The 18,868-nt window shown below is 33.3% G+C and overlaps 1 protein-coding gene across 4 annotated transcripts in view; it reads left to right on the plus strand.

Annotated features, from left to right (window-relative positions):
* Positions 1 to 10,665, plus strand: part of LOC106053940 (forkhead box protein N4-like) — a 33,674-nt gene extending 23,009 nt beyond the window's left edge. For 3 of the 4 annotated variants that reach the window (XM_056043126.1, XM_056043127.1, XM_056043125.1), the window contains exons 6-8: positions 2,016 to 2,395; positions 5,819 to 5,957; positions 9,521 to 10,665. In XM_056043126.1, coding sequence (XP_055899101.1) covers positions 2,016 to 2,395; positions 5,819 to 5,957; positions 9,521 to 9,663 — 662 coding nt within the window. In that variant the 3' untranslated portion in view covers positions 9,664 to 10,665. Of the gene's footprint in view, positions 1 to 2,015; positions 2,396 to 5,818; positions 5,979 to 9,520 lie in introns of all 4 variants that reach the window. The other variant, XM_056043128.1, reaches the window with a different exon arrangement.
* The last annotated feature ends 8,203 nt before the right edge of the window (positions 10,666 to 18,868 follow it).

Raw genomic sequence — 18,868 nt, forward strand, 5'->3', positions numbered from 1 at the left:
TGATAAAAAGTATTTAGTTTTGGGATTTTTCAAGATTGAATGTTTAATTACAAGGTTAAATCTTTCAGCACATCGATTTTTCAATGAATTTTTTTATATACAATATTTCCTTTTTCCATGCTCAGTTTAAAAATAATAAAAAATAAATTCTTGAATAATTTATTTTATTTATTATACTTTTGTGGCCCATTCATTTTCCTTTAAAATAAAATCAAATATGTCAAATACATTAGTTTTAGTAACTCTAACACACCCCACCCCGCCCTTGAAAATTTGTGTTCATCCCAGAAAATTCCATTTTTTAATCAAAATAATTTGCTCTGAAAGAGTTAAGACATCATCTGTAAAACTGTCTTAAATATACAACCAGTCCTCTGTATAATAGTATACTATTGGCTCTCATGGACCTACAGAATGTTACAAGTATTTCTTAATTCATTGCTATCTGATTACCAGTACTCTGATCAACATTATAACATCAATTGTTATCAAAACACCTGCAGTTTGAATAACATAACAGCTAAATTCTGATAGCCTTTGATTTAATACAAAATTTTAAATTTTTTTTTAATATTATGGCCCGCCAAAATTTTATTTTTCACCCACTACTAAAAAAAAGTTTGCCCATCACTGAACAAGATATATATACCGATATATATATTCATTTTTGTGTTTTTTTTTTTTTTTTTTTTTTTATTTCTGTTATAAAAATTGTTAACTTTTGTTGGTAAATGATCTTTTGTTTGAGTTCACAAATAACCTGAAATTGATTTATATGTGGACTGAAACATTTTTTATCCATTTTTCAGAGAACTTTCTGTGTTAATAATTTTTTGGTAAACATATTTCATAGTTTTTTATCAGCATAGATAAATCACGTAAATGTTGATATTGATAGTAAGAAGCTTATTGCATACATATTGTTTTATAAATTGCTATATAATATAGATTACTAGCATATTATAACATGAATATTAAAGGTTGCTGGATTTAAGTATAAATTTAGTTTCTACTTATGTAACTTAGAGATCTGATACATTTTAACCATTGAAAAATATTCTTTCTTGTCAATCATAATTAAATAATTATACTTGTGATAAGTAGTTGTTGTTTTTTTTTGTAAACCTGTGATTTTAATGAAAATTGCTAAATTTAAATAAGAGGCAAAATTTTTGTAGTTGTTAATAAATATTTCATTACTAGATATGCTAGAATATAATTCTGCACATTATATGATCACTGACGATCATTTAAGTACAGCATTATTTTATCTTAACAATGTTTTTTTTTTCATTTACTACAATAATGCCTGAGTAGATCAAGAAATCCAATTCCTTTCTTCTCACTGGCTTTTGCTTTTGGCTGAGGAGGCGCATTTCACTGACTAAATTGTTTCTGGTTTAGAATACAGATCAGGGAGATAAAAACCTCACTGCCTGGCTCTTAAAACTAAAGATCAAATTGAAACTTGTTACATGATTGACTGGAACGGAGGTGTTCCTAGCACTGGAATTTAAAAATCTTGATTAATACCTTTTATTTGGTGGATTTGAAGTTTTTTTTCCTATTTACTATTCAAGTTCTTTGGTCTGATCATATTGAATTTAGTCCAAATAAGCAAGCAACATTAAGTTTATATAATAGTATTTGTTTGGTACTTTAGGATTGGTCTAGTCAACTTATGGTCTTAACTACATATAGGTAGGTAGGAAGGGTGGGTAGGTTAATTGAGTTATGGCAGAGTAGAGATGCCTTGGTGGGCAAATGGGGTAAAGTAGTTACAGGTGGGGTGTATATGGTTGATAGTTTGGAATGATGGGTATAGGTAGGGTTGGTGGGTAATTGAGCTTGGTAAAGATCATTAACTATTTTTCCTTTTTGTAGTTTCATTAAATACAGTTGCAATACAATATCCCTCATTATTTGAATAAAATTTAGCAGCATTAATAAAATAGTTATTATTTAAAGTTAGGAGTTTTTCTGGTTCGTTACTAATAACTTTTTTTTTTTCATAGAAAATCTAGAAGCCATTGAGAAAGGTCAAGCAGGACTTCACTACTCCAGGAAAAAATCTCCAGATTCATCACCCTGCACACCTTTACGTGCTGAGCCAACACCTAGAAAAACAGACTGTTCTGATATGAAATCTGAATATTCTCAAATAAAAATAGAAAAGTTTCACCATAATATTAGACTAGAAAACTGCGAAGCACAGACACCAGTTAAAACAGATTATCCCCCTGCTGTTCAGAGAGACTATACACCTATGAGGCAAGATTATGGATCACCTGCACCAAAACTTGCTTCCCATTTTAAGTTAGATAATGCAGACCTGAACTGTTTAGAAATTCCAGTATCTTTTAATAATGATGCTCTCACAGATCTTGTTTTACAGGTATGTTTTAATTCTTTGTCTAAAATAGTTTTTCAGTTGTAGAGGTGGTATTTTATTTATTGTATCTTAAAATTTTAAGAAACAAATTTTTTTTATTTTCTAGTATGTGACAACATGGGTCATTTAATTTATTTTTTTTAGCTATACTGATAATGAAATGATTCTATAATGAAAACATAGAGCTATTGAAGATCAAGAATATAACAAAAAAAATAAATGTTATGCACCTTTTACACACCAAATTAAAAAGTAAATCATGTCATTTATGCATAAATGTCTTTTTGGCGGCCATATAAAAAGGAAAAGCTACTATTAGTTTTGTCTGGTCTATGTCTGTCTGTCCATCTACTTTTTTCTTTTCTTAAAGTGAATCATTTAATTTTCAATACATATTATATATACAAGCAGTTATATTCTTACCAAAACATCACATCACTGTAGATATTTCAGATTCTGCTACTTGTATGCACCAGTTTTTTTTATATTCGTACAGCCTCTCTTGTAAGGTGCTGCTATTAGTTTTCTGTCAGTCTGTGATGTTTCTATCCAAAAAAAACTAGAAAACCTATTGAAAAGCTGTTTTCTCCTTGTGGGAACTTAAATGTAATGTAAGTTGGAATAATAGGCTGTTCAGTTTTTTTTTTATTTAAAAAATTATTCTTTGCATTTTATAACTTTAGACCAGTGATGTTCAAACTTTTTGAGAAGCAGACCAAAAAACAAAGAAAAATTTTGGTGGGCCATATTTTTTTAATTTAGAAATTACATAAATTTAGTATCAGATTTAATGATATAATTTATTTTTTTTTACTATTGCTACAAGTGTTTTGATTATAGTTCTTCTTAAATTGGTTTTTATCTTTAAATGTAGTTAGTATTAAAAGTTAACTGAGTAGTTCAACTGTCAAACTATTTCTGACATAGCTTTTCTAAGCTGCTAACAAATATATTATGACATAAACATTGCACATCATATCAACTTGAAATATTTAGAAATTTAATTCTCTTCATGGCTGAACAGTTTGGACATCAAGAAGTAAAGGAAAGATCACTCTTTTATTTCTGCAAGTCTGACTAGAGTTACCCCAAGTAACTTTAGCAGCAAAATTTAAAAAAAGAGGGGGGGGGGGGGGCAAGTAGTATTCACCCGTCACTAAATAGCAGAATCGGACTTAACCATTGTGGGGTCTATGCAAAACGGATTTTGCGGGGCCCAGTTTGGGTAGGGATACGGATAATAAGTAAAAGTAATAAGTTTTTAATAGAAAATAAATCATCTTTGCATTTTATTCATTCTTTACTATGTACAGAATTACTTTATGAGAATTGTGTGTAGCAAAGTTATACAGTATATCATAAAAATTGTGTATAGATCATGCTAAATATCAAGAATTACCAAATGTTTCAGTCTGTCTTTGAGAATTGTTGATTTCAAGTAATTCTTAATTAGTTTAAGGTGCGAGAAGCTTCTTTCACCAGATTCCACTATTACGGGTATTGTATAATGCCGGATTTTTTTATTACACGTAGGATTGGCTTTTTTCCATATTGAATGACACCCCAAAATGGCAATTTTGGTTTATATATATTTCATGAGATTTTTATGAGTTTTCAAAAGATTTTTTATAATTTCTGGAGATTTCTAGGACTTTTACATATATTTTGCTAATTCAGGAGATTGGCAGGAGGCCGTGGGAAATCTGTTATAAATTATAAAATGGTTTAATTTAATAATTTACACCTAGAATTAGCGCGGGTCCTATGAAAGTGCAAGGCCCACTGCGGTCGCATAAGTTGCAGCGGCCTAAGGCCAGCCCTGCAAAATAGCAACATCTGCTACGCTGTGGGTCAATTAGTTTAGAAATATTTAAGATGATTATTAGATCGCAGTTAAACTATTTCAAGTTGCTAGTATAGGTTCACTACTTATCAATCCACATTAAAAGGCATACTGAAAATATCAATCTTTTTCAATAGCACTTAATCTTGAAATCTTCTATCCAGTTCAACATCGATTTGCTTCAAGCTCTTTCCAGTTCACCATCAACTTGCTTCAAGCTATCTTCATAGTTTGCCGGTAGCTTTGATTGAAAAACCCAACAAAGCCAGATACTTACCCTATTATATTTGGAGCTTAACTCTACCATAATATTGATAATTTTTGATAATGGTGCTCTCAAAATTCTTAGACTTTCCACAACTGCATCAAAAATATTGTGCCCTTTTGTTGCTCCCATTAAGGATAGCATGCATGCTAACTCCCTAGTAACAAAACAAGTTTCATTGGCCTTGTTACATTAACATTATTTTTAGACTAACTGTGATGTGAATTTTATTTTTACTTATTGAATCCCCTATAGTTTTTTTTTTAGATAAGGTTGCAGTTTTGAAATCCTTTATATCTGGACATACAATTTTGCAAACTTGAATCATGCATTTTTTATCAAATTTCCTTCAAAAAGTGTTTTATTTTGTTAAAATATTGTACGCTACAATAACTTGCATATCTAGCAGCTTTATGAGAACTATCAAATTTTGTATTAAAAAATTTGCTAACCCAATTATTCTTTTCTAAAACTTTAGTTGTTTTGTTTTTTTTATTGTCTTTCTTTATCAATCATGGATGCATAAATAGTATTATGCTTGGAATTGAAAGCTCCTTATATATAACAGTCCTTCTAAATGGCGACGGTTTCTTTGCATTTAAAATTTAGAGGGAAAAAAAAAGAAATACAATTAGAATTAACTACATTTTTAAAAATTCAAGTTGAATTGTTTTACAACCAAAAAAGGGAAGTGCTCCCTATCAGAACTTGTGATCTCTGAGGAACCAGGGGCATATAATTTAAAGGTCATCTGTTTGTGGGCCAAGGTTAACTAGGTTGTCATGTGGCAAGCACAACTAATTGCCTTTACTTTTCCCCAATGTCAGGCACCCATTATAGTTGGGTGAACTAAGGGACACCCTAAAACCAAAGTTTAGTTTAGGCTACAGGTGAATGACAACTTTGAGGGAATCATACAAATTCAAGTTTGCAATATTATTCCAATAATTCTTCTGGTAATGAAAACTTGATTCCTTGCATTGTGAATGAAATTAGATTTTTTTTAAATATTGCAAAACATGTGGAGGGCGAAATCCTGTGGGGGCTGTCTCCGAGTGTATGTGATAACACAAACTCTCTTTGTAATCTTTGTTTTTTTTATAAGCTGACTTAAAGCATTGAGGCCTAAAAGTTTTTGTTTTCTGTCAATCTTTATAGTATTTCCCAATGAGAAAGTTATTGGGAATCTACAAAGTTTCAATTTATTTAATTCTATACATTTTTCTCTTAAATTAAATGTCCCTAAAACATCCTTTCAAATTTTATAATTATTTAGTGTGAATATAACAAAAAGTTTTGTTTGGTGGTTTTATTTCAGAATTCAACTTGGGACGATGATTATGAAAACAATTTAGATCTTGATCTTATCTGTGATTCTCCATCATCTCATTCACATGTGTCCTCTCAATCACCACTGACAGTCAGAGCGTCTCCTAATTTTGTCTCTCACAGTACAGGTAGCTCACAGCCCTAGATAGGTGAATACCACCATCATTGTCTACGGTCATATCTGACTCAGAAATTTTCTTTATACATAAGCTTAGTTAAATAGTTAAACTTAATTTTACCTACAATTACATTGCATCAGAACAGTTATAGCTATCTTCTATAAGTACATTACTAGTAATACCCCTATAGCTAAACTTAAGGCGTGAATTATGGAATATGTTGTTAAACATGTAAGTCTTTGTCATTCTGGTTACTGTGGGAATGGCAGCAACCTGCTCGCAAAAAAAAATGTCTAAATGTTTAAGATTTTAAATTTTTGTACAGCTTTGGAAAAATAATAATAGAAAAATACTTTTAAAAAAAATAGTATGGGTTTTTATCAAATCAATCTTTAGCATCATTTTTTTGTAATGGGATTATACATATTATTATATGTTTACTTCAGCCATAAAATATATTGATCAATTTGATGAATACCCTCAGAAATACAATTAAGAAATTGAATGTGAAAAATGATCTCTTTTTTATAGAAGCAAACATTTGGAAGTGTTTTATTTAACAGACATTTATTTATTGAAAACAAAAATCATTACTAGAATCTGTTTACTGCAGCATATGTGTAACATATTAGCTTGTAAATAGATTTAGGGTTACAACTGCTAATTAAAGATTGTTTGAACAAGTCTTTCTATGAATGCATATATACAATATGCATGCTCAGTTGTTATTTTATTTGAACAAAGGTGCAGGCTATTGAATGACCTAAAGGTATATAGGTAGTTTGTTTCCCCCCTTCATTTTCATACACACCGTTTAGGGAACTCTATATGAATTCTTATATAATACTGTGAATAGCCTTAAATTAGGTTTTGAAAAATAAAAAAAAGGTTTTTGTACTTAAAAACAAAAGTGCATGACATCTCTGAAAATGGCAAGTAGTTGTCTGTGCCTTAATTACATTCTAATAACAAAACTTTTTTTTTTTTGTAATGTTATATTATTATAACTATTCTGATAGTGAGGTCGAAAGGCTAAGTACGATTGAACTTGGCTTGGCTACCTATGAAGGGGGCTCGAGATTTGACACCTGACTCGAGCAAATTGTGTTTACTGAGCGTCCATTGGTCCACAAATGAGATTGTATCATAGAGCTCTGAGAATGCTATAAGCATGAAAGGAGGGCTATTTAGCTTACTTAGACTTAGGTCCTCCCGGCCCATTCGTCGCATAGGGTGGCAAGCTGTCTACACAAAGATCTGGCAATGTCTGAAGCCTACTCCCACCTGGTATCTACTGTTCTGAGGTCCTCCATGAAAGTGTGGTGCCAAGTTATACGAGGATGTCCCTGTTTGCGCTTTCCTCGTATCGGCCTCTATGTCATCGCTATATAAAAGCTATAATTTATTTATTTGTTTTTAGTTAATTTTTGCTTATTTTTATATTGTAGTCCTTTGACAACTATAATTAGTACATACAGGTACTTTAAAAGACTTTTAATATGTGTTTGGTTTTTTAAAATACCAATTATTTTCTTGTAAATTCATTTTTACCTTCCTTTGCTTCTGTGAGGATCAGCAATGCATTTTGAAATATCAAAGGTTTTAGCTTTATTTAGCTACAAATCCATAATTTGAACTATTAAGTGTCATTATAAACCAGTAGTTCAAAAACTATTAAGCTGTGGAATTGTGACAAAAATAAATGTGTTTTACCCTCCTTAGCCTTCTGGGGTCTGGATGAGCACTGTTAGCATCCATAGACGGAACTGAAAGCTCACTCAGCAGGGTCTGGATGCATTTCAGCACCCTTGGACGGAACTAAAACTCACTCAGCAGGGTCTGGAGCTTCTACCAGTGTCAACCCATTTCCTGTTTCAGTTTCAGAAATTCTTTCTTTTGACATCTACAATACTTGTTTGTATAAAGAGCAAATGTAAAAAAAAAAATAAGCAAAAAGGGTTTAGGTAGGCCAATATGCTTGTCCAATTTAGGTACAGAGTGCAAATTGTTTTGACATAAATTAAGGAAGAATCGTGTTAGCGGAGACCATTTGAAATTTCTTTAAAAGGTTTTCTGAAGATATTGTTGCAGATTCCTCTCACGAAAAGAGATTTTTAAGGTCCTAATAGAATAGGAAGCAAGCTCTCTTATTGAAACTATTTTTAATTGTTGGTAATAAGGTCATTTTACACTCAACATTTAAATATTGATTTATAAATACTATGTAAATAGACATTTTTGTTTCTGTCCTTTGACAAATAAATTGATAATTAAGTCAGAAGGAAGGCAACTATTTGTATGCATTGTCATTATATAGGGAATTACAAATTTGATTTGAAAATGGCAAAACAATGAAACACTTAAACTGGTAACTGCACTATTACTAGATGCTATTCTAGTCATACAAAATTTTACCTAACACATTATGAGCAATAGTAGAAATTTTCAGAGAAATCTAAATGGCTAACTTCTTCCAAGATAATAATATATTTAGATTAACCAAGTCACATTTTCAAATAACATTTTTGTTTGGGAAATGATAGACAATTTATTAAAATATGGCTTTTAAAATAAAGCTATCTCTTGAAAACATTAAAATTAATTATGTTTCTGTTGCAAAACATTCCATCATAATCATTACTAAAAAAAATGAGCTTGAAAATCTACTAGAAATAAAAAGCCTACATATATGTTGCACACTCAGTAAATATTACAACTATATACATTAGTCTTCAGTTTCCTTTGTTATGTATGGTTTTTAATTAAATACTGTAAGAATACAATGTATTATTTATACATCATTTTTTGAAATATGAGTAGACAATATTAATTTTGTAGTTTGTTTAATAAACATGCACAGTTTATGAAACCCAACTTAGTAGCTGGTGCTGTAGGTAATACCTTGTAGCAGTGTCTCTCAAATTTTTACTAGTGACATTTCAGTTAACCAGCAAGTTAAATAAAGAAGGGTTGGGACAGGACAATACTGTGTGAGAAACATTTTAGGCAGTAGAGCATGTATATTTGAACCTAGCTAAATTTGCTGTAAGATCATCCTTGTGTTCAGCAAGACGTCTTATGGAAGAATCTTTTCTTCACACAAAAGACATCAACAAAACAATTGAAAATCACTCTGTCAAGAAAGAGTACAGACTCTAGAATCCCATAGTCAAAGATGTATAGAAATTTCTTCTACAAAACAACATGTTGAATCAAAATTGTTTCATATGTAATGTGTTACTTCTCATCTAAATTTGATTTTGTACTAACTTAAAAGGCAAATATGGATTTCTAACTACTACGATGCATATTGTTTATTAATTAGATCTTATTAATTATATATTTTAATGAAATGCAGCAGTTATCTGAAAGAAGTAATTATGATTTGTAGCTATTTTTTTTATTACTTCTTGCATTTCGGTGAAATTTCTAAACTAAAGAGATGACTAAAAGACTATTTCTGAGGAAAGTGTGGTCTGACAATGTGGTGCTTCACGTTAGTATCTCTTTGATCTTGTCAAGTAAGTCCATGCACAGAAAGTTTCTTTCAACTTTTAATGTATCTCTTTCAGATTTCTACACCAGTCCTGCCATCCATCAATTGTATAATACTATCAGCAGTAGTCCTGTCCAGATGATCAACCCATCCCCTTCAAGTGTCAGAACTAATTTGTTTGGAGTGACTACACCAACAAGGAGAACACTTTATACATAATACAGATATGTAATCCTTATCAGCTGAACTAAATAGAAAGCCTCTCCTTTTTATTTACTTGTCTAGGAAATAATAGCAGTTAGAAGGTGGCATCACTTAATGAATGTCAGATTTTTTTTAGTCAAAATTTTATATAATAAAGAAATCATATCCTGGGGTAGGGAGAATCAACCTGTTTATTTTGGTCTTTATTACTTTTTGCTATTGTCCTAATTACTCAGACTGAGGTTTAAATTTTTTTAAAAATCTGGTTACATTTTATAAGTGAGAACTGCATTTGACAATTAAGACAGTTCTCATACACCAGGTAATTTTTTTTTATGGCTAATTAATTTTTTGTGAAAATCTTTATAACCCTTATTCTTTTTAAGATTTAGCCCAATTAGTAAATAAGTTGGTAGTTTACCCTTATGTATAAAGTAATTTTACAGTTTGTACAAAATAATTTTTCTGAGCATAAATCCTCTTCTATTGTAAATTCTCTGTAGCTTATCAGTATAATTGTTCATCCCACCTGTTTTTAATGGAATGTCTTAGATCCACTATTTGTACAAGTTTACAACATTCCAAATCAAATGAATTGTTTCCAAACAATCAAAATCAAATATTTGTGCCTTGAGAATTATTTCCATTCACTTCTCAGTCTTGTGCCACAAATAGTTCTTCAATGAGACATTTTCTTTTATAAACAAAAATAAAACTACAAAATGTGAATTTTTAATAAAAAACAATTTTGTGTACATTAAATTTTGTGTTTGTGTGATTAAGAAAAATGTTGTTTGAACGTATTCAGCTGGCTAACATTTCTTTAGCTTTGATGTACACATTTGATTCAATTCATGTCCATTTGAACCCATACACTAGACCAGTGTTTCCCAAACTGTGTTCCAGGTATCCACATGGCCCAAATAGGTGTTCCACTAACTACTGGCATAATTAACTGGTAGGCCATCTTGTGAATTAAATCTCTATAAAAAAAAAAAAAAAAAATTTTTCACTAAATTCTCAGAATCTGTGTAGTGTTTCATTAAGGAAGAGGTTTGTGAAACACTTCACTAGACAGACAATAACCACTACACACAAATGAATGTTTTTTTAACTACAAACACTTTGTATAAATATGAAGTTGGAAAAGGCAAGATGCATTTCAGAATTTTGTCTGTTAAAACTGGATACACATGTTGCATTTGTAATCAGAACCATTTTAAAGTACACTAATTATTTATTTTTTAACACTCCTCCTGAAGCCAATTCCAACAATTGATTTCTTCCACATACTAAAAAAAACTTTTGGTATGAATGTTGTATTCATGATGTTATCCTGTCATTATTATCTGTTGAAGCCAGGGAAAAAGTTTTCAACTCATTTGTGAACTTTCAAAATATGCATTTCAGGATGTTAGCATCAATTTTAATAGTTGTGCTTTTTATAAACTAAGGAAGAGAAGGAAACGAGTCTGTTTCGCTTATTTCAATCTTTTCCCATCAATTTAGTTTGGCGATGGCAGCATTCACATGACCTTGAACGTGAAACAATTAATTTGTCTTCTCCTTGTAGTGATAAGTTGAAGCAATTTAAAACAGAGAACATATCTACTAAGCGTGGTCGAGAGGCCAAGTGGACTTGGCTTGGCTACCTAGAAGGGGGCTCGAGCAGGGTTGTGTATACTGAGCGCCTAAAGGCAGCAGGGAAAACCAACTCCTAGATACCCCCTCCTTCCCACTGGTCCACAAATGAGATTGGACCAAAGCGCTCTGAGCATGCTACAAGCATGAAAGTAGCGCTATATAAAAACTATAAAGCTATGCAAACAAGTTCTCAACTCAAATCTTTTATTAAGAAAACGGTGATGTTCAAATCAAATAATGGATGTAGAATTTTCCTATAGATAGATAACGAACATCTGTAATTCAAAGAACACTATTTAATGTAGTTAACTGTTTTCACGCTTTCATCCAGAACTTTCTATAGATCAGCGGGCATTTTACACATTGCTAATAATTGAAAGTAAGTTTTAGAAACCAGGGCCATATTTGGGAGAGAGGATGAGGTAGGCCTACCGCTCCAGGGAGTCATCGAGAATACAAAATGGGTGTAAGGAACTCCAGGATTATTCACAGTCCCCAAATGTAAAGGACTGGGGATGAGTTCTTTACTACAGATTTATAGCTCAATATTATAGGGTATGATTCTCACATGCAGACCTTTACATGTATAAATATTATACAGTAAGAAGGAGTATAAAATTTATTTACATCCAACTGCAAGTTACACATCTTATATAATACAGACATTGCTTCAAAAAAGAAGATGATTACGTCCTACGCGTCATGCATTTAGTCATGCATATTAACCAATGACTTAAATTCTGCCAAGTCACTGGTTTTCCTGGCTAGCTCATGCTCTAATAGCACTAGGGAAGAAGGAGTATTTGTACAAATTTGTCCTAGCATATGGGACGAGGAATGTGCCTTTATCTTTGTGTCTTTCAGAGTATTTTATTAAATTTTGTATTTGAAGATTATGGTTCAGTGTTTTATGTATAATTGCTACTTTACTTTTGAGTCTTCTGTCCTGAAGGCTTTCTAAATTTAGTGATTTTACTAAAGGTGTTACTCTAGTCAAATGTGAATATTCGTTTGTTATGAATCAAACTGCTCTATTTTGTGTCTGTTCCAGTTTCTTAATGTTTTCTTGAGTTGAGGGGTACCAAACGGAGGATGCATATTCTATTATTGGCCTAACTAAGGTTAAATAACATTTTAGTTTTATGTTCTTATTTGATTTATAGACATTTCTTTTAATAAATCCTAATGCTTTGTTGTTGTTTTTTTATGTTTTATCAATATGTGGATTCCATGATAGTTTTTCATTTATTATAACACCTAGGTACCGTATTTTGCGTTTTTAGTCTGTGTTACTGGTTTGCCATGAATAAGATAAGTGGAATTAATTTGTTTTAGTTTTTTTGTTACCGGTACTCTTAACAACTGACATTTTTCTGGGTGGAAAGACATGCTCCAATTTGATTCCCATTTCTGTAATTCATCTAATTCTCTTTGTAAAATATCTGTCTTGTTTTGTTTTTATTGTTCTATATATTATGCAATCGTCTGCAAATAATCTGACTTGTTCCTGAAGTAATGCAATTTGGTAAATCATTTATGTAAATTAAAAATAGTAGTGGACCCAAGACTGTTCCTTGAAGTACACCTGAGTTTACTGTTATCGGTGTTGATTTAGAGCCATTTATAATTACAGTTTGTTCTCTCCCTATCAGAAAATCTTTAATCCACTGATGCAGTGGACCATTAATGCCGAAATATTTTAATTTTTTAAGCAAACTATGGTGGTGAACTTTGTCAAAAGCCTTAGAAAAATCTAGTAAGATAGCATCTATTTGTTCACTATTATCTAAACCTTTTGAAAAGTCATCAATTAGTCCTTTTAGTTGTGTTTCACTTGATCTATATTTCCTAAAGCCATGTTGGTATGGGGTGAGGACATTATGTTTGTCTAAGTGGTTTATGATGTTACTACATATTATGTGTTCTAGGATTTCACATGTGATGCTGGTAAGTGATACTGGTCTGTAGTTTCCTGGGTCAGATTTTTCTCCTTTTTTAAATAGGGGGATGACATAAGCTTCTTTCCAGTCCTTTGGTACTCTGCCCTGGTTAAGCGATGCCTGAAAGAGTATTTTGAACACTGGGGCTAGCTCATTGCTTAGTTCTTTGAGTAATCTAGCTGGAATACCATCAGGTCCAGACGCTTTATTTTGTTTGGTGTTAGCTAATAGTTTTTGAATTCCATTTTCTTGTACTACTATATCTTCTACTCAGACCAGGTCAGCTCTCCAACTGCTAGACTGACCGCTAGAAAACCTTATTGTCCCCCTTTGAAAATCCCGTGATAAAAACAATTCACAAACCAACTAATAAACAAAACAGACACACAATCTCACATCTTACACACACCTGGTCTTGACAAGGGGCACCCACTACCTAATGTGTCTATCTAGAGATTTGGACACATTTTGTCCCCTTATTACCGACAATCTTACGGTTGGCAACACTGTCGTGGTTAATGAATGAAGTGTTCTATAGTAGGTCTCACCTGCCTTGGTTACATTTAGCCAGAGTTCCCTACAAGTAACGCATCTTTCGATGTGTCAGTTTATAGGAAGTCTTCAAACTGATTGGGAATTAGTTGATTGATAAGTTCTTATTCATCTAGACTGGATTTATAGATATTTTACGATGTCAGGCACCTATAACAGAATTTACGTAAATCTAGATTTAGAATTAAGAACCCAAATCTAATTCTAGGCTAGATGTGATCATGTGTTTACTATACTTATTAGATTTAGAATGAATCTAAATGAAATTACATCTAATAATAGATTTAGACTACTGACTAGATCTTGGTCTAGTAGCTCAAGGTTCTGGATATCTATAACTATATATGGCTCCTTTTGTCTCGAAATGAGTCACTGGTTTTGGCTTAATCTTGAGACGGGGCAGAATCTGGTATGGCTAGTCAAGCCAATTCTAGAACGGCAGACTTTGCCACAATTCATACATGTGTATGCCTCTGATTCAGGGCTAGCGGACAGGGCAGCTTTCTTTTTTTCCCTCTTGATTAAGGCCGCTTCAGTTCTTTTGTTCTCAGCAAGGGTTGTCCCGGCACGCACAGTCTGTCTCCACTCCGGTCTTTGGCTATGTTTTCCCACATACTTTCGCTGATGCCTGTGGCTCTCATGTCTCGCTTGCAGACATCTCTATATGTTAGTCTTGGGCGGCCCTTTCTTTCGGGATTCTACCATCTGGCATGCGGGTGACATGTCCGAGCCAGCGTAATCTTCTTTGTGTCAGGAGAGTATACATGCTGTTCATATTGGCCAATCTCAAAACTTCCTGATTGGAGACATGGTCCCTCCAAGAGATGCCCATTATGCTTCTCAGGCAGCGCAAGTGGAAACTATTCAATCTGTGCTCTTGGTACATGTATGTTGACCAGCTTTCACTACCATAAAGGAGAGTGCTCACAACAAAGGCGTTGTAGACTTGGATTTTGGTCGCTGTGGTCAATTTACCATTTTCCCAGACGCGCTTGGATAGTTTTGCCAATGCTGTTTTAGCTTTTCCTATCCTTTTTGTCAGCTCTATGTCTAAGTCTAGGTTACTGACAATTGTTGAACCCAAGTAGGTAAATTCCTGCACCACTGAAAGGGTGTGGTTCCCAATATGTATTATGGGTATTTCTGCGACGTCTTGTGCCAGGATTTCGGTCTTGGAGAGACTTATAGTGACAAGCAGCTGCTAAGGCGTTCACTAGCTTCTGTAGACCTCCTTGTGAGTGAGATACGAGTGCTGCGTCATCGGTAAACAGCAGCTCCCTTATCAAGATACGACGCCTTTTCGTTTTGGCTTTAAGACGTGCCAGGTTGAAGAGCCTTCCATCGGATCTGCTATGGATATATACCTCTTCCAGAGATTTAAAAGCACTGGTTAGTACGACTGAGAAGATGATGCCAAATAGTGTAGGGGCCAGTACACATCCTTGTTTTACACTGCTCTTGATGGAGAATGGCCTGGAGGAAGAGCGTTCAAACTGAACAGTGCCCTGCATATTTTCGTGAAAAGCTGACACTAGTTTTCTTAACTTATTTGGGCAGCCGATTCTCTCTAGTACAGCAAACAGACCGCTTCTGCTAACAAGGTCAAAGGCCTTGGTCAAATCAATAAATGCTATGAAGAGGGGCTGCTTTTGTTCTCTGCTCTTCTCCTGTAGCTGCCGCAGAGAGAAACTCATATCTGTTGTAGATCTACCTGCCCTAAAGCCACACTGCGACTCTGGATAAACACGATCTGCCAGGATCTGTAATCGCTTTAGTAATACTCTAGCAAAAGCCTTTCCGACTATGCTAAGCAGTGAGATGCCGCTCTAATTGTTACAATCAGAGCGGTCGCCTTTAGTTTTAGCGGCTCCTGAAAGTGAAAAGACGCTATTAGTTTTGTGCGAAATGTCTGTCCGTCCGTCCCGTTTAGATCTCGTAAACTAGAAAAGATATTGAAAATCCGACATCACAATATTTTAGACCATTCAAAGTTCTGATGCAACGGCTACTTTTTCTTTTCTGAAAGCGAAAAATCTAATTTTTAAAATCAGTTATGCAAGCAGTTTTTTAAAGAGAAAAAGCGAATTAGTATGCATTATAAGCTAGACCTAATTTAAAACGAATAGTAATCTTGTAAAATTCATTTTCCTGAACATTTTTTTTATTGTAGACATTTTTTTTTTTTTTTTTTTTGAGGATTCGAATAAGAGGATGAGCCTTTTCAAAACAATTAGATTAATTATAAGACATCAGTTAGGCCAGGGGAGTCGCGGTGGCTGAGCGGAGAAGCGCTTGGCTTCCGAACCGGGGGTCCTGGGTTCGAATCCTGGTGAAGACTGGGATTTTCAACATTGACATCTTTGGGAGCCTCTGAGTCCACTCAGCTCTAATGGGTACCTGACATTAGTTGGGGAAAAGTAAAGGCGGTTGGTCGTTGTGCTTGCTACAAGACACCTTCGTTAACCGTAGGCCACAAAAACAGATGAACTTTACATCATCTGCCACAAGGTCTAAAAGGGGAACTAGTTAGGCCAGGTTCACATCTAAATTTACATTCACTTTCACCTATTCTTTGATCCGCGGGACCGTTGGGGCACTACACAAATCTGTTAACCTTCTTTCTCCATTCTTATCTCTCATTTGTCTTTGAAATAATTTCATTTGGATGTTCTTTCTGAAAATATTGAAGCCTGCCTGGGTGGACCACTTCGGGGGCCGATTTTGAGTTTGTGTTTCCACACAAACTGTCTTTTGTAAACTTGTTATAAATTGTAACTATGTTGGAGTCCCTCGATTCCTGGGGGACCAGTCCTTGTTCCCAGCACAAGCTTAGCAGTTCATGGAGTGGTTTGATTAGGGCATGTTTTCCAGCCTGAACGACTTCAGCAGGAATACCATCTCCTCCGGGTGCTTCCCTATGTGCAAGCATGTCAATGGCTATGCTCAGCTCCTTTACTGAGGGCGTTTCGTCTAATTCCGTTAAAACTGGAAGTGATGGGAAGTTGGAAACAGCATTTGGTGAGATGGCGTTTTCAATCTGGTAAAGTTCTGCATAGTGTTCTACCCATCGCTCCATTTGCAGTGCACGATCACTGATGATTGAGCCATCTTTTGACTTGAGATGACTTGACTTGCTGGTGTGAGGTCCAAAGGCTTTTCTCGTGCCCTCATCTAGTCCTCTATAACTAGATATCTATAATTAGATCTATAACTAGATCTAGCAATTTCTGCTATCTTATAAAGAAAGGGTGGGCAAATTACGGCCCGCGGGCCACATGCGGCCCGCGAACACATACAAAATTCAGATGTGCCCACAGATTAAACATATAATAAAGGAAAAAAAATTAAATAATGTTAAATATCTTCTTCTCTTATGATGAAGAGGCTAAAGAAACATTGTCTCTGCAAGTCATTCTAAAAAGTTTAAAGCAAATGAACCTTATGCTTGTTTGCAATATTTCTAAACATTTAGTCAAAGACATAAACTCGGCCAGTATTTATTGAATGCTATGAAGGACTGTGTTGAAAGTTTGCACAAAACTGCATTGAATATCGAGCATGTTATTGACATTATCTGCGATCTAACTTATCAGAGCTAGGGGACTTAACCACAGGCAGTTCCGAGAAGTACTTGAAGGTGTGGAAACAAAACATTCCGATGTTCGGTACCACAGTGTCCGCCGAGTTAGCATAGGCAAGGTATTGAGAAGAATATAGAACCTCAAGGAAGACATTGTTATGCTCTTTAAGGGACACAGACTGTGACTTTGTTATTAATATTTCTAATGAATAGTGAAGACAGGCTTCATGTTTTTCATTACGAGTATTGAAATGGGTTGCTCGCACATGAAATGTATGTACATCTTTCCAAAGAAAACTTTTCCATTTCTCTAGGCAAGCAAGTGAAAACATATTTAATCATTTTCCTTTGTTGAAAGGTTTCTAAGGTTGAAAAGTACAAGACTTGTGGAATTTGCAATGCAAATTTTAAGACATCAAGATCTTGAAACCAGTTCTCAATATCCTCACTTCACTATTTAGTACAGAAGCTGATTCGAAATTAGTGATGGGAACTAAACTAAATTTTTTTAGTTAAACTAAAACTAAGTTTGAACTAAAAAAAGTAATTAAACTTTTAGTTAATCACAAATTGAAAAAAATAGTTAAACTAAACTAAGAAACTTTAGTTAAACTTTTACTAACTATTTTGACCTTTTTTAAGGACGAAACAGCCAAACATGAAAATATAAAGCACAACCAATCTCTTTAGCAAAATGTAATAAACATTTATTTGTGCACATGAAAAAAGATTTAAATGTCTTTATGGGATAGATGTAGATCTTAATAGAATCACTAGAATAATACTATCATAGAAAGAAATTAGAAGTAAATGTCCAAGCTCTAATAAAAGTAAAGTTACCTTTAGAAGTAATGATAAAACTGCATGTTGACTCTCTAACTAACTCTAGATTCTAGAATATTCTGGATCTAATATCTTCTACAAACGAAATGATCAGAAATATAATCTGGATCTAGAATTAGATCTAGCTAATAGACCTAGATCAAATAATTAATATTTTAATCTAAAAATTATCTAAGAAATACTAGTTACTACTACTACTAGCCTACTAGATCTAAAATCTAGATAGAGTCTAGTAGATATCTTAGTAACTCTAGATCTAAAGATTTTAGATGAATATAATTATAACTATATATGGGTATTTAGATCTATAATGACTATATACTCTAGTAGATAATAGGCCTACTGGATCTAGATCTAATAGATCTAGATAGTAGATATAATTATAATATAATATAAGTATAATTATAATAGAAGTAGATCTAGTCTAGATTTAGTTAATTTAGTATTATATCTAGTATAGTGACGACTATTATTAGTTAGTATTATAGTCATTATAGATCTATCATCTATGCATCTTAAATTAGGTCTTAGTATAATAAGTAATCAAGATATATCTAGATCTAATCTAGACTCTAATTCTAGAATAGTAGAATCTCTAAACTAATATGTTTGTTTGTTTTAAATGTTTCGGATGTTCCTTGCCTTCAGAGTTGAAGATAAT

This window comes from Biomphalaria glabrata, chromosome 10 (genome assembly GCF_947242115.1).
Source record: "Biomphalaria glabrata chromosome 10, xgBioGlab47.1, whole genome shotgun sequence".
Lineage (NCBI taxonomy): Eukaryota > Metazoa > Mollusca > Gastropoda > Planorbidae > Biomphalaria > Biomphalaria glabrata.